Source organism: Watersipora subatra, chromosome 4, assembly GCF_963576615.1.
Source record: "Watersipora subatra chromosome 4, tzWatSuba1.1, whole genome shotgun sequence".
NCBI classification, from domain to species: domain Eukaryota; kingdom Metazoa; phylum Bryozoa; class Gymnolaemata; order Cheilostomatida; family Watersiporidae; genus Watersipora; species Watersipora subatra.
Window position 1 is genome coordinate 21,109,231 of NC_088711.1, and position 25,493 is coordinate 21,134,723.

The window sequence follows — 25,493 nt, forward strand, 5'->3', positions numbered from 1 at the left end:
CTTTATTCGGAGCAATTTGGGACAACTACAAGATTAAGAGGGAGAGGTTCCATTCCTTAATGGTGTTGTACCATACAGCAAGAGAGCATCGTCAAACAGGAAAACCTCAACTGTAAGTAATTTATGAAAAATTTTAGATAAATATTAGTCACAAATATATAGTTATTTTATAATATAAATTAATAAATATAATAATTAGAAATATTTAGTACTGTACATGAGTACAAAGCAATGATTTAATATGACCGGGTGACGATGAGACTCAGGCTGAGTTTCACACGTTTGATTTTAACCTGATTCACTTGAATTAACTTGGCTAACTGAGTAAAAGTTAGTCAGGGAATTTAAATTTTCTGTTTGATCTGGATTGTCAGAAATGCCCTAATTGTTCATAAAGTATATGACTAATATAATCATAAAATTTGGATTGCATTACTATTTTTATATTCATGCTACCATTACTAATATAGGCTTTACAGACCGCTTGAAGTGATTAGCCTATACTTACAATCAGGTATAACTATTTAACTATGTGTAGTGTTAGTGTGTGTTGGTGATGGTGGTAGATAGCGGTTATGGTGATAGTATTTGTGGTAGTGGTAGTGACACTGTAGGTAATGGCTTAAAAGTAATTCAAACATATTAACTTTAGTGGTATTTATTTGTAATTTTTTGATATGATGTATGGTATTGGACCAAGAATCTGGCCAAAAATCTGACTTGTGCGCAAAGATCAAAAAGAGTTGCTCCCTTGGATAGATGAAATAAAGAACCATGTGTGGTATTCTGCCGTTCAATGTGAAGGCGATGCTGAGCTATTGGTTGAGATGGTACTTAGCATAAGATACCATGTTGCTAATATTCATAGGAGCTTTCCAGGACACGTCAAGTTCATCCAGTGCTCTCATGAACCAATTGATCCGTGAGTGATGAAAAAATATATTATTTGCACCCGATGTTGGCATGAAAGCTGTATGTTGAATCTAATAATATATTCAGAAAGAACAAAGCTCAGGCAAATGTGTATGTAATATAATATTTTATATATCACTTACATTGCCTTTGGTTTGTGATATAAGAAGATGTAATCATTTATTGCATAGTACTAAACAGAAATTGTACAAATGGTAAATATTCTGCAGCTGGTTGACATTTGAATAAACAAAAACTTTGCAGATTTATAATATATTGAAAAATAACAACGAATAATTTGATGTTTACAGAGAAATGTAAAGAAAGGTGAAATGGTTAATTCCAATAAGTGCAGAGTACAAAGTCCTTTGTGATGCATTAGGGCAAGCGAGACTGCTAAACACATTGCGTCTGTTGAACCATGGTCAACACACTGGTGCTTTAGAAAACCTCCACAGCCTCATATTAAGTTATGCACTAAAGCGAATAGACTTTGATCTCCCAGGATATATTACGAGAATCAAACTAGCAGTGACAGATCACAATACGAATGTGGGAAGAGAAGTTCTGACTGGTAAGCTGTATCTACAATAAAATTATATATATGGGTTATACTACTCTTCAGCAAGGATACTACTTTTACAGCTTGAACAACATTAAAGATAAATTTATGCAGAAATTGTATTAACACAATTGATAACTGGCATTAAATTTTAATTATTATAAATTATTAATTAAAGATAGCGATGGGGAACTGAAGATGACAGTATATTACTCTAAAGAAGCTAAAAGCTTTCGCACAAGAAATGTACATGTATATGTTGGAAAGTCGTTTGAATTTCAAAGAGAGCTTTTAAAGATTATCTGTAAAAAATCTATGGGACCAACTCCAAAAGTACCCGCAGTAAGTCATACCTAAACTGCAATGTATTAAAAGCACATTTTTGAGCCAAGATATTGGTTCAATTAGTCACTGTCACACAGTCTGCTGAATAATGCATGAACATACAGTCACCATGCAGTTTTAAATTACCCTAACACTGTACTGTGCGACATTCTGAAATTAGTACGATGATGGTGTAACACACAAAAAATTTCAACCAGTTTGTTATACTTTTAATTGCTCTACATGTAGATAATAGTTATATTGTGAATAAATATAAATAAACTATATGAATTGCAGGACAGAGCAGCTCCACTTTCAAAACGTCTTACAAAACCAGATGGTAGAACAGCAATAAAAATGCACAGGTCAAGATTCACATGAAAGTTATGCCCAATCCTTAATAGTTTTATATGAGGTATCGATTTGATAAAATTAATATAACAGCTATTCAAATTATAAATATTATGCTGTTCTTTGTATAACATGATTTAGATTTATGTAACGTAAGCTGTTAAATGTAGTGTTTTTATGTCATGGCACAAGTTAAATGATTGTAATATAATTATTCATCAAACCATACATTATGATTGTATTATTTTGTTAAAATCACTTATTTGCTGTACAAAACATGAACCTCAGCTAAGTAAAGATTCAGATTCAGTTAAAATATTTCTGAAAACTATATTTTTCTCAACTCACAACTGAACTTATGTTAATTTCCTTCATCCATAATAAAAAGCTCCACTTCATCTGCGTCATTCGGATCATCATCTTCTGATTCTACATTTTTGAAGCCTACATAACTCCCATTTGGATCAGGCAAAATTATGTAGGAAACAACGCATGAAGGAATATCTTTCCTTCATGCATTGTTTGGAAGTTATTAATCCTACCTTGGATTAATAACTTAATCCAAGGTACCATAGACAAAATTTATATAGTTTCTATAAGCATGGTGTCTGTAGTTTAAATTAGTCATGTTAGTAAACAGAAGAGCATCCCCTCTGAAGCCAAGATACTTTTGATGCTTGAACCATGAGAGTTGTATCGCAACTTTTCCCAATATCTGATGTATTAGTAAATTAGACTTCAGGATGCAGCTATTTATACCGGGAATATACTGATCATCCTGAAAGTTTGTATTAGCCAAATTTTCAGTGTAGCAACATACTTTTTCAATAGCTGTTGGCAAGTCAGAACAATTGCCACACTTGTAAAATTTATCTGGAGTTGGTAAGACGTCAGTGGAGGTAGTTGTAGGCGAAGCAATTGTACTTGAAGCAGTGGTAGTAATAGTAGTGCTCGTGGTCGTTGCTATACTAATCGTTGTTGAACATGACTATGATGATCTGACTGTCTGTTTCGCTTGCGCTCATTGAATAGTTCACCACTGATATATTTCTATCTTTGTCCATCTTGAACTTCGTCATCAATTGGGTAGCTTCTATAAGGAGTGGTTGTTTTAGCTGTGAGTCTTTTAGCCATTGTATTGTGAACGTAATAGAACAAGGACAGAAATAAATTAAAGCTGAAAGATTTTAGCGATACACGTATTAGCAACGACTATCCAAGACATGTTCTAAATGTGCATTTGTTTCCGGATTGTCACAATTGCGAGAGACATGCAATATTCCTCACATTAGATCACGATTCAAGTCAAACGCTACGTGTTTCGTGATTGGATGATTGATAAAGTGTCAGTGTTCCCAGTGGCGAGTCCGTTTCATACTCATTTTCGCAATGATGTTATCTATCCGATTTTTGCAAAATGTGCAATTGTAAAAAGACTCCATACTCAGTTATATGTGAAGGCATAGACATTTTTTGTTTTTAAAATATTATTCTGAGTATTTATCTGTTGCAAAAATTAATTTATATTTTGCTAAACGTAGTAAATTACACAAAACAATTAGGGTAAAAGTTGGTCTTCATCAGTAAATTGTGTTTACTTTCCCTTTAAGTGAATCACATGCATCAAGGAACAATACTCTTGGCATTAATGTAAAGTTTTGGAGTTGTCTTTTACAATGGGAAACCTTTACAACATGTTGATAAGTTTACTTTCAGTTTGTAACATTTTTGAGTGAATAACATTTTTATTTCAGTTAAAAAGATAATTTGAGTTCATAGTAACATTTCTATTTATGATATAGTTGGTGTACTTTTTATTTATTGATGCAAAAATGTATCAAATATGTCAGGTAATTGCATGATGTTTTCTGAAATTTAAATCAAATAAAAGTGTTTCTTACTTATAATAGCTACAATAAAACTGTATTGTAAATGTTATAAAACAAGTTAGACACTATTAAATTGCTATTTGAACCAGTTTGACTGAGTAGTTCTGTGGGTGTGTTAGCTCTTTACAAGGATTAGTAAACTCAAGATAATTCTATGAGTTCAGGTTCTTTTATAGAGGGACCAACTCCTAGTTCCTAATCAGGAACTATGGCTATTAAAGGTTATGCAGGTTATGGCTTCTGCAAATCAGAGCACCCTACTACAATTGGAGTAATTCTACTAATATAGTCTAGAACAGTGAATGATTAACTCAGTTATAAATTATACATATTATGCTAGAGTTGATAAGTATTACTGTAAAACTATTCAGATTTTATTGAATTCTCTTACTGATTTCAGGTAGCAAACCAATATTTCATTGATAAAATTTGTGACTTCCAACATTCTTTAATGACTTCTGAGCATTTCATCATTTCATAGCTAATTTTTAAAAAATATTTTTAAATCTTTTTCTTCTTTGATTAATAATTTGTCATTTGGTGAATGAAGATTGAAGGGTACATGAAAACTATCTGTCACTGGCAGTGGTTTGTGATGAAGAACCATTAAAGCCTGCGTGTACTCATAAACTTGGAGTCATCTTCTTTACACAGTGCTTTCACTAAGATTGGATTGAAACTGTAATTATGCTGTGGCGCAGAATTTTACCTACCAATGAATGCTTTTAAGGACTCCCCACAAATGTCTGTGTTAAGACAAGTGATAGAATACCTTAGTTCATAAAAACTACTTATCCTTGAAAATTAGGTTTCAGGTTATATTTAATCTTGCATTGAAATTAAGAAGTTGTCTGCTCATGATTGAAATAAGCCTTTTCGTTTATATCACTTGAGGTATAAAATGAACGCTTGGAAGACAATTTTATCCCAATTTTTTGATACTGAAAGAAATTAGTATATAATACTAAATAATGTGTATATGTACTAATGTACATATGTACTAATGTATATGTACTATGCACGTGCTTATTCTATGTTACTGTGGCAAGCTTTATAATAGCTTATAATTGTTCATAAAACAAAAATGTGTTATTTATTTGCCTTGTTCACACAATTGTTCTCAATTCTTAGTGCTGATTGCGGTTTGTACAAGGGAGTTGAAGTCCTCTCAACATTAATGTCTTCAGTTATTCAAGAACTAGAGAGACCTTTAAGGTAAGAGGTTTGACAAGAGTTTATAAAAACAGCTAAAGAAGGTTTCATAGACTTTGTAGATTAGTAGGTATAAAACATAGAAGAAAGATTGTATGTATGAACATTAGGGATACTTTGAATATATTGAGATATTCAATGTCATAAGTGGTTGTAGATGCTACCTAATAACAATAGATGAATATTACTGTAATAAAAATAACTATCTATTACATGTACATAATATACAATGTACATGATTTATATTATGAAGTATAAATAATATTTTATAGATGATTTATGAGAAACTAAAGAATTAATTTAAATAATTTTAAAGAATATATTAAACGCCGAACAGACCTGTAGTAAGTATATATAAGACCATGATAGACTAATCAAGGACATATTGAGTATCAACTCTCATTATAGCTGGCGTTTCTTAATAGACTTTGGGTTGAGCAGCATGGGTGCCAGAGGAAAGAATAGATGTCTCACTAGATTTAGAATGACAGATGTCAACATGTACTTACAGGTATAATTAGCCATTTTGGTTACTGAAAAATGGAGTGGACTTTTTTCTTGTTTATTGTTAAGACATAGAATATAATTTGGCTCATGCAAAACATACATAAAATTATTACCAAACCATTTACTTGTGTTCCATTTTTTAACAAATATCAAATAGTGTAAATCAGTCTATGTGACACTGCATGTTCCTGTACACCATATCCAAATTTGAATAACTTTTTTCGTTTTTTTTAAATACTGAATGCTCTAACCAACATTAAAAACTATATATTAGTAGTATACAGTAAAACATATTACTAGCTACAACACTGAAAGCTGGAGTACATAAAACATGAACTTGAATTGTTCAACAATCGACTCTGACATAATGACTTTGTGTCAACAATCAAACTCACTTGAGATTCTAGCAGGCGACAAGCAAGATGTGCTCATTCAATGCTCAGACAGACATTATCATCTGTATTTCTCTCTTTGCATTATTCATGCCTTTCTCTATCATCACTATTGCTCTCAGGATGATAAGGCAACTTATTCTATTCGGAGTTGTCTGCTCTCTCATAATACTCATAATGGTATTGAGGTGAGTAGAGCATTACTTAGGCTTCCACTGTTTGAATATGTTCGTAGATATTTACGTGATAGCCTGAGTTCTTAGATAAAAAGTTATTTTATAGTGGTCTAGCTACTAAAATACACCTACTAGATACACTGTGTGTATCTTATAGGAATGAGGCTAATATTTCATTCTTGTTGTTTTTTCCAAAAACAATTATTACGCAACCTACTATTCAAAAGCAAAAAACTTTTTAAAACATTGAACACTCCTGTAACAGCTGTGATAGAATAGGGCATGTTGCTGTACAGATCTACCATTCACTACATTCACTACATTGACGATATCATCAAACAGGAAGTTAATATTAGCTTATAATTATCTGATTAAATATGTCAGTGGTTTGGGTGTAACACTAGTTATGTTCTGCAGGATGTGATGCTGACAAGGATTATAAGTTCCTTAAGCTTGTTCTGTGTAATTTAAATTACATTAAATTAAATGTCTAAACTTACTGAAAATGTAATGCTTGCACAAAAATCAAAAAAAGCAGCTGCCTACATATCAGTAGCCAGTGTAGGCTGACCTTCTCTATGACATCATTTCCACGACATCATATCAAAGGAACACCATGTTGTACAATATTAATATCTGTTACACGAGAGAAACAAATCTTTATTGTTGGGTGAAGCAAATGATAGTATTTTGGTTAAGTAACAATGAAATGATAGTTTTTAACGAACTAGTAAAATTAACTTATTACAACAAAGTGAGGATAACTCCTTGTTGCTCTCACATAGCTAATACAGCTTGTATAGTTGTGACAATGACTTAGTATTTTATTATGTTATTTAGATACAACTATGATAAAAAAGGAGACTAGGCTTTTCAAAAGACAACTCCGCTTGCATCAAGTATTATTTTATCATCAAGCATCTTTATTATCTCCAATTGAAGATGTTGGTGAGATTGAAGAGGTCAAGGAAATTAATTAGATCGAAAGGATTGACAAGGCTGAGTGTAAAGGTGAGAAATATAAAATTGAAATTAAAACAGAGTAAATTGAAACAGTCTTTAAACCAAATTTTAAGTTTGATTATTTAATTAGCGCTATTCTCGTGCACCGTAAGAGATTGTCTGGTGTAACACCAATGCGTACAGTTATTCTGGAGCAGCATAAGCTGGTTGACTGATGCACTTGTTAGTGTGTCGGATTATTTTACTGACAGTTGTGAGTTCGAGTGTTAGTAATATTGGATAACTGATATAAGTTGGTAATAAGTAATGGTTTTCAATTAGTAGTCTCCATGTAAAGGGTGGCACATGAAATAGCACACTGAATATTAATGGATGAAGAGCAAATGAAAAAAAAAAAGTTTTAAAATAAAGGTTCAAAGAAACATTTTCATGATAAAGGCTTATAAAAATAAAAATATATGCTATAATACATATAATAAATGCTTTAAAAAATATCTGGTTGACTAAAATAAATAACTACTGCACAATGGTGTCTGATGAATACCAAAGTACTTGCTACTTGTAATAATTAAAAAGTGTGTTCCATACACTCTGGAATCAATTTGCTGCTTATAAGGCAACATTCAGGAAAGTTCTATGCATACTCTGATATATACTGAAGTTAGCAGCACTATGGTTCATTATTAAATTTATCACACTATAGTATAAGTGTCACATCACACTATAGTATAATGGTCACAAGTCAGATCACATTTTTTCAACATTGATTGGAGCAATCTTGCTTGCTTGTCTCTATTTAGTAGAGCTTGCACTCAAGCTAATGTATGTTGTAAAGGAATATAGGCCTGTCCCATGAATGCAGACTTCTAGGATTCTAAGTCTTTACTTTCCAATCAACAATTCCAACACTCATGTTGATAATAATGAAATGTATTTGTTGTCAAGTAATTTAAAGATACAACATAAATTACAAGAGTATGGAACAAGTAGCATGTCTATCTCCAACTAATAATACTGGCAGAGAAACAGCTGGTCTTTATATTGGTGATTCTTCACACTAAATCAAGTTGAATAGTAAAATATGTATATAATAGCAAGTCTATTTACAACTAAATATACCCTATTTTTATTGATATTATACACTGATATGTAGTCAGTCTAACAGTCCATCTACCCTGATGTAAGTCTGGTGAATCACATCAATTGATCTGATGAAGAACTCACTTCCTGATACGACTACAATATGTTCTTGATAGTGAGCTCTCTAACTTTATTGGTTTATATTATATATATCATCAAGTTACACATTTATATAGACTTTCACCAGTTTACTTTATAAAATAAATTTTATCTATATGTTAATCATTTATACATTATATATGAATTAGTTATATCTTTTCTCACCAATCAGTTGATTCTTGGAGGAAGTTCTGGAATAGTTGTACTGCACTGTACAAGGAAAAATAATCAAAATAAGTATATAATAGTGAGAGAAATTCTATATAAAATATAACGTAATATAAAAGAGTGGGGTATATGAATGATAATTTTTGCCATCTAGTCATATCTATAACTCATTAATCTGTTCATATGTATCATCTACTTCTGACATTTTTTCTCTGACATCAGCTCTGGCAGCATCTATACTATCCTCTCTAATGGCTGACCCAGCATCACTCACACTAAGGCTATTGTTCACATCACTTTCTCGACTGTCATGGTGACTATTTCTGTCAAGTTCTTCATCCTCATCACTGGAGAGGTCAGCAGGGTGTTGTTGACAAGCATCATATCTTTCCAGGACTTCTACCTGTATATGTAAAAACCACTATCTGATATTATTCCACTATAGAGCTGATACAGTTTTAGGGCTTATCATGATGTTATTATTCGTCAAATGATTTTAAAAACTTGGGTACACAGGCTATTGATAGAGGAACTTCATCTTTATGCTGATTTTCACAGGAAACAAGGACTAAAGAAAACTCAACTTTCTCTAAAATATATATTTGTAAAATATTAGCTATGAAGTCTGTAGTTAGAGATTGTATAGTTACAAGATTAGATAGTTAGATTGTTATAATTACAATATTGACATATTAAATAAACCATAAAACCACTAGTTGAACATCAAGGCACTCTATTGTTTAACCCTCTTCTTATAATGGAGCTCTATTACAGGTGATGTTTAAATAGAGGGTGGCGTTGTATTTTTAAAATATCTTGCAAGCATTTTGAGAAGATAAATTTAAAGTTTTTATGGCTTTAGCAAATTTCACCTACACTTTGTATTCTCGTTTGGGCAAGCGACATTAACCCTTATGAATGCAATAGCTCTATTATACCTCACCTCTAACTTGCATTAACTATCATGACAACGATTTCTAAATAAATATACATTAGGAAGCAGAGTGATATCTCTACCAGTTGATGTTTACTGCTGCAATTAACTTATGATGATCTTGTAGCCTAAATTTCAATTTGCTGGTGTTTTCAATTTTTTATTTTATTCCACATTTGTAGGCCTATTTTTACTTTATAACTATATTTAAAAATGTTGCATATAAGCTCATTGCACTCATTGACATGTTTGCTACAGTTTGCAGCCAAAACTGGCATTTCATGTGCAAATAAAAAATTATGAGCGTTGATCCATTGTATAAGCAGAATTTAGATAACTGCTATGGGGCTATCAAATATTATGGTATAAATTTGCAAACTTATAAGTTTTATAATAATAATAATTTATTAAATGCTGCAAATATGTATTCAATAACAAGTAACATAAACAAACTATAATTATAATCATGCAGAAACAAAAATTAGTATTTTTGAAACAAAATTATTTGCATCGTTTGCTCGGCAGGTTGCATTATGATTGTTGCTTTCATATGGAACCATTTCATCATCTTCTAGCTGTTCAATACCTTCCAAAGGATCTGCTGACATCAAATTTTTTTCTGCACTGCTGAACTAGTCAATATTAGCAATCAGACAAATTTTTAGCAGAGCAAGCATTTTACACGTTGCTATTTGAAAAATGCTTCGCGAAACTAATAATAAATCTTAATTCAACCAAATGCACGCTTAGCACAAATTGTCCAAAACATCGTAATTGCTAACATGTTTTCCGCATACATCGAAGTATCAACACGGCATTAAAAAAAGAACTGCTATTATCCTAATATAGTTATTAATTATTTCTAATGTTCTTGCATTAAAAGTTTTAACTAAAAAGACCACGAAGACTGAGTTTGAAAACGGTCTTCGCTACGAACAGAAACAACGACCACATGAATTGTTCTTGGTGTAATCAAGTCATTGTTAGTACGGTTTTGTAGAAACCTTTCTACTGATCGCTTGATATTATGGGTTTGTAAATATCAAGAATGTTAAATAGAAGCGGTCAAATAGAAGGGCCGTTCAAATAGAGGTGGTGTTTCAATAAATGTTTTACAGTATATTGTTTGTTTGAAAAAACTGTTGAGTGAAAATTAGCGGTTTCCAATAGCGAATCAACTTATCATTTGTTAAAAATATTAAAGCTCATACACAGTAGCCATAGCCAGACCTTGATTGTCTTACAATTAATGGTCATACACTTATATGGAACAGATGAGAGTTGATCAGGTGGTAGACGTGAAATGACCCAGAGAGTGAGAGCGGAGAGTTCAGGGTGGTAAAAAGAAAGTTGTGTCAGGGTGAATTGATCCACCAGAGAGGATGACTCTGAAAGGTGCAGAGATCTTTCGGTGGGGTCAGTACCTTGCTGCCTCATCATCTAACTAAACCTACTTAGATCAGCTAGTGTTAGTAATGATTGTGTTTGTGCTGCTGGAAAAAGTAACTTTCTGTGAAATTGCTGCTGGGTTTCATGCAGTGTACTGCTGCCAGTATTGCTATCATAAAAAAAACGTGTTGGTGTCAGGTAGACAAGCTTGACCAAAAATGGAGAAACAGTTGAAAATTAAAACTGTCTAAAATATGATGTTCAAAGAACAGAAGAAGAAATAAAAATCTCATAAAAGGATATTTAACATAGAGTTGAAAATAAAACATAAACCCCAACGAGACAATCCTACTGTCTAATTAAAATATATTATATTCATCATCCTAGTTTTTACCTCATCTGTTTCTTCTCCTGACATGACTGGCAGCAGTTAGTGTTACACAGGCAGCTGATATATTGAACCTCTGAATGTAGATACAGTTTAACTATAGTTGAGTTTATCACAGAGCAGGACTCCTGTTCACAGGTCTTCTCAGTTGCTCAGTTTAAATGTAAGTGTGAGGTCTGTATGATTAGTTGTCTTTGGCTCAGTGCAAAGCAAGTGTTGATAGTAATTGGTCCTTTACATTGACATTGAGGTGTAATGGGTCTTTCGCAATAATATGCAAATGACAAAGCCATAAAACTTCAGATCTATTAAACATAACATCTCTACTCATATTGGTTGCAGGTCGCACCACTTGTTCTGTGGGTAAAATTCAGTTAATGGTATGCGTTTGGTTTGCGCATCTAACATACTCTAACTGTGAGTGAGTCAGTCAAGCTTGAAGGTCAAACTTCAATGGTTTATCAGTTGATGATCACAAAAAAGTGAGCCCCCATCAAGGAATGTATGTTATTATTGTCAGAAGATATATTAATATGCACTGTGCGACCTGATACATTAAATCTACAAGTGTGGGACAAAGTTGGTACATCTGAAATACAACTGATATGGCTGGCTATGTTATAACTAAAATAAATTTCAATGTTGTCATATATACAGCTATAAAGTTTGGTTTACCAGTTGATACTTTGAAGCTGTTTCTGTTGTTAACATTCGTATAAAACACAAACCTCTAATCAAAGACTTTGTGTAACTTTGTGTGACTTTGTGCATAACTTTGTGTACATCTTTAAACCTATAAAAGTTTTGGAACGTTAAGGTATGGATATGCACTACAACTCTTTAGTAATTATAAACTATTGTTCAATTCATTAGATTTTGTATAATTTTCTCACATCTAAGAATAATTTTGCAGTTAGTTACACATAACGATCTTTCACGGTGCACAGAACTCCCAGAGTACCAGTTCTAGTGACAGCTGACAGCATTGCCGTTATATGCAGAGAAACTAGTTCATTTTTTTGGTTTAATAGTAGCCAAGTTCCCTAATTTTTGCAAAGCCTGAGTCACACCAGTAGTAGTTCACATGTATGATACATATGATACAAACAGAAATATTTAACCAAACATGAATCAAGGTACATGTTACTAACAACAGGCTTCTCTAGTACCTAACACCAACCTCCAACACACATGCAGTCAACTACTAGCAACAGACTCTACTATATATAAACCACCCAACTCTGTACCTTCTTATACCCTAATCAAGGAACAAACTATTATAGTTTATCTATCATATCACATAGGTTTGTTTTAGGTCAAAAGACGGTTAAATTTTCCATATGATTAGTGAGTTTCCTCAGATCATTAGCTAATATCGGTATTATTGATTATGTGCTGTTGACTGTCCTGGCATATATGCAATTTCACAATATCTTACTTCCTAAACATAATGGTTCTCCTCAGTGATGAGTTTTGAACATGCTTGTGGTGACATATGGATGAAATTTTATGAAGAATGTTAATAAATACCTTTATTGAATTTATAGGTAAAGGTAGAAACAAATTATAAGTGTATGATATGCGTATCTCTTTACATGAATACAAGTGACTATAGCACTCATACGAACCCAAACAGAAGTGACACAATCTTATAGAATGATGTCATGAGCTGTGTTTAAGATTTCCTCCTCATTGTCACATATTTTGTGTTTTTCATGCTCCTCAACCTGCCAAGCGTTGATTCAAGAGATGTATGCAACCCAGTCTGAAGGATTGCGGAAATGTTTAGTTTTATTCTGTCATATGTAAAAATAGATTAATAAAATGTTAATAACAAAAATAAAATAAAACAATATGCAGTGAATACTTGTATGATTGTGTTGACTGTATCAATTAAGAATGATAATAAAATACAGCGAGTGGAATTTGATAAGTTTAATCACAGTAGGTGACAGGTAAAAGCAGCCCTTATGATTATGAGAAACACTGGAATATATTTCATTATTGGAATACTGAAATGACTTTATACTGTTTGTGGCCATCATTAGCTTAAGGGGACCTGATTAAGTTGTCTGAAGGGCTGTTCATATGTAGAATTTCAGTACATTTTATTAGTAGTTATTCTGATGACGGCTTTTATTAGGAGTTGGCACTTTACCAAGTGTTTTTCTTTTCAAGGTTGTCTTCTTTATTGGAGTTGTGTCTTTTCATTAGAAATGTTTTCCTTTTTTGAAGTTGTCTCCTCTCGGCAGTAAATGTTTGTAATTATAAATAACTGGCGCTTACATGTACTTGTTCCTAATGTTTGAACTACCATGATTTGCCCGTCTCCCTTGTCTGTATATACCGGTATCATCATTTTGCTTCAGTTTTGATTGTCTGCCATAGTTGTCTGTAGTGTTACCTAGTATTATTGCCGTCTGCAATGCTATGACGGAGAATACTTTATGGAAATCAATTATCCTCATTGCTATCGTAGTCTGTAGGATGCTTTTGGTTGTTGTTATATCGATGTAAATCCTGTACCTGCATTGGTAGAAAAAGTTAAAGAGACACATTCAGGTGACTTTAGGAAGCTGCATGAGTTATTAGTTGTAAGTTCAATAATTTGTTTAACCCGTTTGTTGACATAATATTATAAGGTATCTCGTAGTGATCTGGCCCTCTTGCGCAAATCCTGTTTTTTTGTACTTTTATGTTAAAGTTAAAGTCACGTGACGATCATGTGATAAGGTACTAATAATACTAGAATGTGAATAATGGCGTGTAACAAGCGACAATGTTTGATTTATCACCATAACGTCATTTTAAAAAAAATTATCTTACAAAATTTAGTGACAAAACTTCTATAGTATTATGAATTACTTGGCATATGGTGAAAAAAGAAAAAATCCAAAGTCAGAGGGAGCCGCAGCGAGGGGATGAAAGAGTCGCATGCGGCTCCGGAGCCGCAGGTTGCCAACCCCTGTGTTAGGTTCACATATTTATGCTGTCAATATTACCAAAACATCACTCTAATATCAATATTATTGGTTATTGATTACGCACTATTAACTGTCCTAATTAACTGTCACGATTTCTCTCATTGTAAACATAATAGTAGAGTTAGGTAAGGAGCTTTGAACATGCTTCTGGTGATGTATTCATGAATTGCTGTAAACAATGGCAATATAAAGTTTATGAATAGGGTGAAACACTATCAAGGCTGTCTATTCAGCTTTATGATAAGGTGTATGTCAGTTATCATAATACTTTGAATAGCATTTGTTGTTCGCAAAACACTTTTGTCCTGTGCAAAACCCATTCATAGATGATTAATGAAACACAATTGATTGATCACACAAATACAACATGACAATATGCAGCGAATACTTGTATGATTGTGTTGACCATATTAATTAGGAATGATAATAAAATACATAACAAGTTAGTAGAGTTTTATAAGTTTAGTTATAATAGTGGGTGATATGTAAAGCAGCCGTATGTTTATGAGAAACACTGGAATATAGTTCAATATTGGAGCATGGGACTGACTTTAGACTGCTTGTGACCATCAACTTAGTGGACTTTTCTAGGTTGTCTGAAGGGCTGTTCTTACGTAGAATTTGAGTACATTTTGTTCTTAGGTCATTCTGAAGGGCATTAGCTCTTATTAGAAGCTCCTTGATCTTTTTTATCAGAAATGGCTGTCTTTTTCGGGCTTGTCTTCTCACGCACATAAATTGCCAAGTATTATCAATGTAATAGGTACTTCTATTGCTTTTCTGTCCTCTACTTGTTGACATGACACAGTGTGCCACTATACCTGTACCATCATTATTCTTTGGTATTACTCGTTTGCTGTGGTTGTTGCTAGCGTTGTTCTTCCCTTCTCCGAGTTAACATCATCTGCGCTGCTATGTCGGAGAATATATTACGGAAATCAGTTATCCTCATCGTCGTAGTCTGTAGGCTGCTGCTGATTCCTGTCATATCGGTGTAAATCCTGTACCTGCATTGGTAGAAAAAGTTAAAGAGACACATTCAGGTGACTTTAGGAAGTTGCATGAGTTATTAGTTGTAAGTTCCTACTATGGCTATACATGTAAGATGCATGATATACTTTAGTTTTACATGTTAATTATATTCATCAAGTCTATATAGTTCTATTAGATTTAATGCTGGACATTTTAACTGGATATATAGAGATATAGTTGAACCAACAAGTAACTAGTACTAAACCAGTAGCTGATAACTTCACTATCATGATAACTCTATTCATAGATATAACATAACTTACATGTATTTGATTTCTCCTGTGTGTGGTATTACCTACCTCGGTTGTTTCTTCATCACTGCTAGAGTCATCATATGCTTGCTGTATTCTGTCTCTCTCTGGCATGTCTCTAGTTTTTACTATTCTCTATTAGTATGTTGACAAGTTGAAGTTCCACAGGCTATAGGTAACAGTTCCACAGGCTATAGGTAACAGTTCCACAGGCAATAGGTAGAAGTCAACTGCTGAGTGTAGAAACAAATTTGTAAGTTAATCACTTGGTTGAAGCTTTTTCTTGCACTGAACATCCAGTTGTATCTACAAAGCTGTCAGAGAAAGGTTTGCTCTCAGTAAACTTTTTGTCACAACTGATACGCTATAACTCAGTGTCAAGTAAAGCCTGTAGAAAATCAGTAGAAAATCAGTAGCATCAAATTAGCAGCCTGTAGAAACACAGTAGGAAGTAAAGCCTGTAGAAAATCAGTAGAAAATCAGTAGCATCAAATTAGCAGCCTGTAGAAACACAGTAGGAAGTAAAGCCTGTAGAAAATCAGTAGAAAATCAGTAGCATCAAATTAGCAGCCTGTAGAAACACAGTAGGAAGTAAAGCCTGTAGAAAATCAGTAGAAAATCAGTAGTATCAAATTAGCAGCCTGTAGAAACACAGTAGGAAGTAAAGCCTGTAGAAAATCAGTAAAAAATCAGTAGCATCAAATTAGCAGCCTGTAGAAACACAGTAGGAAGTAAAGCCTGTAGAAAATCAGTAGAAAATCAGTAGCATCAAATTAGCAGCCTGTAGAAACACAGTAGGAAGTAAAGCCTGTAGAAAATCAGTAGAAAATCAGTAGCATCAAATTAGCAGCCTGTAGAAACACAGTAGGAAGTAAAGCCTGTAGAAAATCAGTAGAAAATCAGTAGCATCAAATTAGCAGCCTGTAGAAACACAGTAGGAAGTAAAGCCTGTAGAAAATCAGTAGAAAATCAGTAGTATCAAATTAGCAGCCTGTAGAAACACAGTAGGAAGTAAAGCCTGTAGAAAATCAGTAGAAAATCAGTAGCATCAAATTTCTTTATGATAGCCTCTTAGCGCTCTGCACAATGAATCAGACATAGAAAACAGAGGCTTTAAGAGAGAGAAAGGCAGTTTGAACGAAGTTTATTTGCAAACAAAAATATTTCAATTTATTATATAACATATTAGCCTGCTTCAATCTTATCTTTAACATATCAATGTTTCTATAGAAAGTCATTACAAGTAGGCCGAGTAACCTTAGCTCTCAACCAAACCATTTTGTTTTGTCACTGCATGTAACGGTTCCTTTTAAAACCACAGCTCATGCTTTTATAAAACGCATTTATTCATATTAAAGTTTAATCTTGGCGCTTTTTAAATGTTGGCAGCTAAGGTTATCATTGGGGAGAGCCTACAAGTAATCACTAATTCTAAGGAAGTTATGTATTCATCAGTGTAATTATGAACATTATGAACAATTATTGTACATATGAAATAGCTTCTATTGGTTTGTACTTTATGCTATTAAGGGGTGATGAACACGTGGTAGAAAATGTGTACAATTGAGTAAAAGGGTGTAACTATCTCCATTGAGGTAAAATATGTCTACACCTAGTCATGGCATAGACTAGACATAATGGCTTAGTAGTTTACTAGGTCATGTTGTTTTTAGTTTTATTACAGCACCATCTCAGTTATTATGTAGGACATACAGTACAATAAATTTTTTTGGTAGGGACCTATAAAGAACCTCTTCTTGAAGCACTTTGCCATTTTATAAAAGCAATACTTAAGGCACTCCATTTACTTTTTTCTAACGCAATCAGACACATCTCTTACATTCTGACCAATCAAATGCTTCTTTCAGGTATAATTGACCAATTAAACACATTTGTTTTCCTCAGTCCAATCAAATACAATCCAATCGTATCTACGGTCAGGTGATATAGGCTATAGAATGTTGTATGTTTGTTTTGTACAAAAAAGATAACTCTATTAGCGTTACTACAGCCTTATCTAGTTAGGAAACCAGGTTACAAAAGTGAACCTTGTGTAAACGCTTAGCTGTTTACCTATATAAATAGTGATGCCATTCTGTATTTTATGTTTTTTTTCCTCAATGCGGTGTACCCTCGGGTTGCGATGTCTCAGTTTTACGTTTTCTTTCCATCGTCATTGTAGTCTGTAGGATGCAGCTGGTTGTTATCATATGGGTATCTCTTTTGTACCTGCATTGGTAGAGGAAGTTAGAGAGACAAACATTCAGGTAATTTCAGGAGGATGTATGAGTTATTATTGTAAGTTCCTACTAGATCTATAATAGTAGTCAAAGCATTACTTACAGCTATGTTTCTTAGGCTATAGTAGTCACAACATTACATACAGCTATGTTTTTCGACTATAGTAGTCACAGCATTACATTCCTGTAGCTCTGTTTCTTAGACTATAGTAGTCACAGCATTACTTACAGCTCTGTTTCTTAGACTATAGTACTCACAGCATTACATACAGCTCTGTTTTTAAGCTATAGTAGTCATAAAAATACACAACGCTCTGTTTCTTAGGCTATAGTAGTCATATTATTACACACAGCTCTGTTTTCAAGCTATAGTAATCATAGCATTACATACAGCTCTGTTTCTTGAACTATCTTAGCCACAACATTACATACAGCTCGGTTTCTTAGACTACAGTAATAATATGGGCATCCAAGATAAGACAACTCACAACTAAAATTTTAAAACTATATACAGTGCACCCTCGAGATACGATTACCCTGATATACGATTTTTTCACTTTACGAAGTCAAATATTGCGATATCTTCACCTCGCTATACGAATTTTATTTCACCATACGAATTTGAAAAAAGTTTCGCCCAAGTTAAAATTTGGCCGTCGGTGTGCTCATAACACACGCCGAAATCAAAAAGACACCGAAATATAGTTTGCCGAAAAAACATTCTTAGAACGTTTAGAAGAGACACGATGACGGACTTCTCTCATGTCCGCGTGGAAAATTTCGTGTAAATACACAAGCGAGAGCAAATATTCATTTGTAGCGTTATTATAGCTTTTACTATAAACATTCAAGTCAGCATACGTATATAACTACAAATATCTACATTTAATTTGTTATCTATGGAATCTGAGACCGATACAAACGTTACAAAACGAAGGAAAAATGATTTCTATGTCAACAAAGTTGGATGTCGTAAATAAGAAGGGACCCGTATTATTAACATTGTCAAGGAATATGATCGCAACCAATCTGCATTTGCAATTATTATTAAAACAAAAACTCCATTAAAGCAAGCACAAGAAAGAGCTTCCAACTGAAGATTTGAATGAGCTAGGTCATGCAAGCGATCAGCATTCAAAAGGAGCAACCATTTTGTAAAGGCGAGGATTTAGAAAATACAGAAAATCCCACATTTGCAGAAATGTTTCAAGTGTTTAATTTACTGATGTGGACTAGTACATTAAAACAATGCATGTATAATATATATTATTTATCTCTTGTGTGGCATGTTTTTCATATTTTATTCATTTTATTTGTTTCCTTTTGATTTTATGTTATATTTTCTTGTTCAACCATGTCTTTGCATATGGGCTTGTTATCTTCTACGTGAATACAATTCATCGTATGTATGTAACTCATATAACTAGCTACTCAAGATAGTTGACGCATCCACATGACTTTCTGAAACTTGCTAAAGCCCTGTCCCCCCCCCCATAGGGTATAAATACGTACAAACTTTGTATGTATGGTTACATTGATTCTTGTGCACATTTCATACAAGACAAACTACTGTACCACATTCTCTGGATCCTTTTACAAGCGCTAGCTAGCAATTTTCTGCATTGCACCATCAATTTTTTCGTAGAAAAATTGGACAGGAATGGACAACTTCTTTTAGTGTGCTAAAAAATTCCAATCCATTACGTTTTAAAATTAATTTCAAGTTTACAGCACCATAATTAACATTGATACGTTTTTGCCTCCTCTCTGCTTTACCCGCTACATGTACCGGCTACGTTACTCCAAAGGTATGTACGTCCAGTATAGAAAATATAATTTTATTTTTCTTTTCGATAGTCATTAAATGGTCATGTGTGCGAGAAGCCACTTTCTAAAACTGCATCGCTCGGCCTTATCGATTTAGGTCGAAAAAGATTTCAACCAGAGAGGCTAAAGTTTATAGAGAAAGTGAAGATAGGAACTGCTGAAGGATAAAATTTCGTAATAAAAAGTTGAAATTCAGTAAAATAGTTCAAAATACATACTAAAACTTAGTTTTAAGTGTAGGCTTAGCAAGCTAAACTTACTTGAAGTGAATTCAAAGTTTCTGTATTTCGTACCTTTTGAAGGCAAGAACTCCTTGCCGTACGTACTACATTTGGTACACACATTATAATTTTGCGTTTTAGTAATTACAATGGTCTTTATACCCCGATATACGATTTTTTTCACCATACGATGCCAACTCTGGAACGAATTAACATCGTATCTCGAGGGTGCACTGTATATATACATAAAGAATTGGTAAGTAGGAATTAGAAATATTAAGTTCACAAGAAACTAGGCTAACTTTTGATTTCCTAATAGATGTGAGTAAATATAAGATAACAAATCTACCCAACTTGGCAGCTACAAGACAGCACTTTTTTAAAATGTTTTAAAATTACCACATGAGACGTGAACTCATCATAAGTCAACAAAATAATATCAAATTCTAACTTGCTTTTTACTAATCTCTATAGACTCAGCGAACAGGTAGCTATAGTGAGTTATTTGACCTCCTAAATCACCCACGCAGAAAACGGAATAAGTAAGCATCAAATACCTGAAGGCGAGTAACCGTGGTTATCTCCCCTGCTAAGTACCTGCACAAAGGTGTAGGTAAGAAGTGTTTCCTTAAATGTTTCATCTTAAGCTCGATCGATGACAAGGGTGAGGAGACCCCTGTTATTGGCTATATTTTTATAGTAAAGTGTCTTATTCAAGGCCGCCATGTAATTGTTACAGCGGGAGCGGTACGCCCAGTAGCCTTTCACACCGAGTAAGCTAGTAAAACCAGCCATTACAAGAGGCCAACTCGCAGATATCTTAGCAAGAACTATTACAAGTTTTGACAGAAACGCTAAACCTGTGAGCCCAATCGCCGTTATTATCATGTATCTGTCAAATTTTCCTATCTTAATAGAACCGAGTGGAAGAACTTTCTCAAGGTCATCTACAGAGATATCTTTGAAGGCCTTCAGTGTTAGTTTATCTTCTTTCTTAAGTCGTGCGGCCGAGATGACTTTCTTATACATGCTCTCTGATTGGTTGGCAGACTGGCGACGCAATAACCTAACTAATCTGCTATACAAACTCTGATCTAACTTCACTACTTCTTTGCCGAGCACCCAAAATTTGATAATACTGTAGTTGTCAACATCTACTGACACCTGCAAGTACATGCACCACAAGTTCACTGATAAATTAGTATTAAAGTAGTGCCAGATATGGAATGTTGCACATCAGGCCATCACAAGTATCATTCAGTAATGTTTGTATTTTCATGAGTACAAAGGGCTATTGCTTGTGGTAAGAAGAGCATTTCCTTTATTTCATGAGGTTGATATGAAGAAACATTAGGATCATACAATAGGAGGGAGAACAATACAATAAAAGGAGCAGTATGATAAAATGAAAGGGGCAGTACAATAGAAGGAAAGGGGCAGTACGATAGAAGAAAAGGGGAAGTATGATAAAAGGAAAGGGACAGTACAATAGAAGGAAAAGGACAGTACAATAAAAGGAAAGGGCAGTACAATAGAAGGAAAGGGACAGTACAATAGAAGGAAAGGGACAGTACAATAGAAGGAAAGGGACAGTACAATAGAAGGAAAGGGACAGTACAATAGAAGGAAAGGGACAGTACAATAGAAGGAAAGAGGCGGAACAAAAGAAGGAAAGGGACAGTACAATAGAAGGAAAGGGACAGTACAATAAAAGAAAAGGGACAGTACAATAGAAGGAAAGGGACAGTACAATAGAAGAAAAGGGACAGTACGATAGAAGGAAAGGGACAGTACGATAAAGGAAAAGGGGCAGTACAATAGAAGGAAAGGAACAGTACAGTAGAAGGGAAGAGACAGTACAAGAGAGGGAGAGGGACAGTACAATAGAAGGAAAGGGTGGCACAATAGAAGGAAAGGGGCAGTACGATAGAAGGAAAGGGCAGTACGATAGAAGGAAAGGGACAGTACAATAAAAGGAATGGGACAGTACAATAGAAGGAAAGGGGCAGTACAATAGAAGAAAAGGGACAGTACAATAGAAGGACCGGGGGCAGTACGATAGAGGGAAAGGGGCAGTACGATAGAAGGAAAGGGACAGTACGATAAAAGGAAAGGGACAGTACAATAAAAGGAATGGGGCAGTACAATAGAAGGAAAGGGGCAGTACAATAGAAGGAAAGGGACAGTATGATAAAAGAAAAGGGGCAGTACAATAGAAGGAAAGGAACAGTACAGTAGAAGGGAAGAGACAGTACAAGAGAAGGAGAGGGACAGTACAATAGAAGGAAAGGGTGGCACAATAGAAGGAAAGGGGCAGTACGATAGAAGGAAAGGGGCAGTACGATAGAAGAAAAGGGACAGTACGATAAAAGAAAAGGGGCAGTACAATAGAAGGAAAGGAACAGTACAGTAGAAGGGAAGGGACAGTACAAGAGAGGGAGAGGGACAGTACAATAGAAGGAAAGGCTGGCACAATAGAAGGAAAGGGGCAGTACAATTGAAGAAAAGGGACAGTACAATAGAAGGAAAGGGGCAGTACGATAGAGGGAAAGGGGCAGTAGGATAGAAGGAAAGGGACAGTACAATAAAAGGAAAGGGACAGTACAATAAAAGGAATGGGACAGTACAATAGAAGGAAAGGGGCAGTATAATAGAAAAAAAGGGACAGTACAATAGAAGGAAAGGGACAGTACAATAGAAGGAAAGGGACAGTATAATAGAAGGAAAGGGACAGTACGATAGAAGGAAAGGGACAGTACGATAAAAGAAAAGGGGCAGTACAATAGAAGAAAAGGAACAGTACAGTAGAAGGGAAGAGACAGCACAAGAGAAGGAGAGGGACAGTACAATAGAAGGAAAGGGTGGCACAATAGAAGGAAAGGGGCAGTACGATAGAAGGAAAGGGGCAGTATAATAGAAAGAAAGGGACAGTACAATAGAAGGAAAGGGACAGTACAATAGAAGGAAAGGGGCAGTACAATAGAAGGAAAGGGACAGTACAATAGAAGGAAAGGGGCAGTACGATAGAAGGAAAGGGGCAGTACGATAGAAGGAAAGGGACAGTACAATAAAAGGAAAGGGACAGTACAATAAAAGGAATGAGACAGTACAATAGAAGGAAAGGGGCAGTATAATAGAAAGAAAGGGACAGTACAATAGAAGGAAAGGGACAGTACAATAGAAGGAAAGGGGCAGTACAATAGAAGGAAAGGGACAGTACAATAGAAGGAAAGGGGCAGTACGATAGAAGGAAAGGGGCAGTACGATAGAAGGAAAGGGACAGTACAATAAAAGGAAAGGGACAGTACAATAAAAGGAATGAGACAGTACAATAGAAGGAAAGGGGCAGTATAATAGAAAGAAAGGGACAGTACAATAGAAGGAAAGGGACAGTACAATAGAAGGAAAGGGACAGTACAATAAAAAAAGAGAGCAGTACACTTTTCCATTTCAGTTAGAATAGTTGCTATTTTATAATAGTCATCACATGCATAACAAACTCATTTTTCTCAAAAACTACTATGCAATTTGAAGTAACCTAGATCAGACAGTCAAGTGGCAGCAAACAGCCAACTAAGAATGACGTCATGAGCTTTTTAAATGAGCACAATTAAGGCTATTCAATACCACATACTATCGTGTCTACACATTTCTGAAGGAATTTATGTGCTATTTAATAAATAGCAAACCTTCCTCATAGTAAGGTCGGTACCTCGGACCAGGCACAGCATCAAAAAATCAAATTAGTTATTAAAAACATTTTCTTTATCTAAGAACTCTACGAGTAGACCCTGCCCTAAAGCCCAAAAATGTTATGAGTAGCCCCTGCCCTAAAGCCCATTCTGTATCCAAAAAATCTACAAGTAGACTCTGCCCTAAAACCCATTCTGTATTCATAAACTCGATGAGTAGACCCTGCCCTAAAGCCCATTCTGTACCTAAAAACTTTACGAGTTGACCCTGCCCTAAAGCCCATTCTGTATCAAAAAACTCTACGAGTAGACCCTGCCCTAAAGCCTATTCTGTATCCCAAAACTCTAGGAGTAGTCCCTGCCCTAAAGCCCATTCTGTATCCAAAAACTCTAAGAGTAGACCCTGCACTAAAGCCCATTCTGAATCTAAAAACTGTACGAGTAGACCCTGTCCTAAAGCCCATTCCGTATCCAAAAACTCTAAGAGTAGACCCTGCCCTAAAGCCCATTCTGAATCTAAAAACTGTACGAGTAGACCCTGTCCTAAAGCCCATTCTGTATCCAAAAATCTCTACGAGTAGACCCTGCCCTAAAGCCCATTCTGTATCCAAAAACTCTACAAGTAGACCCTGCCCTAAAGCCCATTCTGTATCTAAAAACTCTATGAGTAGACGCTGCCCTAAAGCCCATTCTGTATCTAAAAAGAAAATCTGGTGCTAAAAGCAAAACACTTTCTTGTTAAAAGGTATGCCCTGATCTGGGGCTCTGTCAATGTTAATGCAACTCATTTTCAAAGGTACTGCGAGGCAAAGCTGAGGAATTACTATAAAAGAACGTCGCCATATGACAGGGACTGTCCACTCGCTTCCTTCAAATTATCAAAGTCTCACCTTGACCCCCTCATGATGTTCGTGCTCTGACATCTTGTTCCTAATCTCAGCTTCTGTCAACTCATAAAAATTTGCTTTCTCCATGATTTGGCTCAGCCACTGCAGTAACCAAAACTCATTGTCAAGTCTCTCCTGATTGGTCAGCATCCGTGTACTCACTGTGTCTTTGTCAGGACTCAATGGGTCAAAAATTTGTTGAAAGTACGAGATAATGACTCAGTATGTTATGCAGGGTTATTACATCAGCATGTTATGCAGGGTTATTACATCAGCATGTTATGCAGGGTTATTATATTGGTGAACATCAGTCAAAGATTCATCATATAATCACACTTTTATCATGCTATTATAATTAAACAGAGGATTATTATATCGGTGAACATCAGTACAAGATTCATCATATAATCACACTTTTATCATGCTATTATAATTAAACAGAGGATTATTATATCGGTGAACATCAGTCAAAGATTCATCATATAATCACACTTTTATCATGCTATTATAATTAAACAGTAACTTTTGATCAACTCTACATAAAATCTCTTGATGGACAATAAAAAAATCTGTGCAAATATTTGTTTTGACATACGAAGTAACTTAAAACATTTGAACTAAGAAATTTGTCAAAGTATTGAAACTTTTTAGGTAAAAATTAAATAAGCAATTGAAAAAATACAATTTAAAAATAATAATAAGTATGTAAATTTAGTTAATTTAAACTTTATCTAGTGTAAGTCATAATACAGTAAATAAAGTAGGTATTCATGATCTTTTAGCTGTTCATTACCTTCCTCGGCATCTGTTGACATCAAATCTTCTTTTGCATTGCTCAACTAGTCGATATCAGTTTTTTAGCAGAGCAAACTTTAGGCGTTGCTATTTGAAAAGCGTTTCGTGAAAATGATGAAAAACTTTAAGCCGGATGAGCGCCTAGCACACGTCGTTCA

At 34.5% G+C, this 25,493-nt stretch overlaps 2 protein-coding genes across 2 annotated transcripts in view; both read right to left on the reverse strand.

The window, feature by feature from the left end:
* Window positions 1–25,493, reverse strand: part of LOC137392718 (uncharacterized) — a 329,168-nt gene that overhangs the window by 195,936 nt on the left and 107,739 nt on the right. The window lies entirely within an intron of this gene.
* LOC137394033 (transmembrane protein 143-like) lies at window positions 20,511–25,355 on the reverse strand. Its single transcript, XM_068080749.1, is given in 3 exon segments — window positions 20,511–21,125; window positions 24,544–24,758; window positions 25,334–25,355. Coding segments are annotated over 3 exon segments (852 nt in total).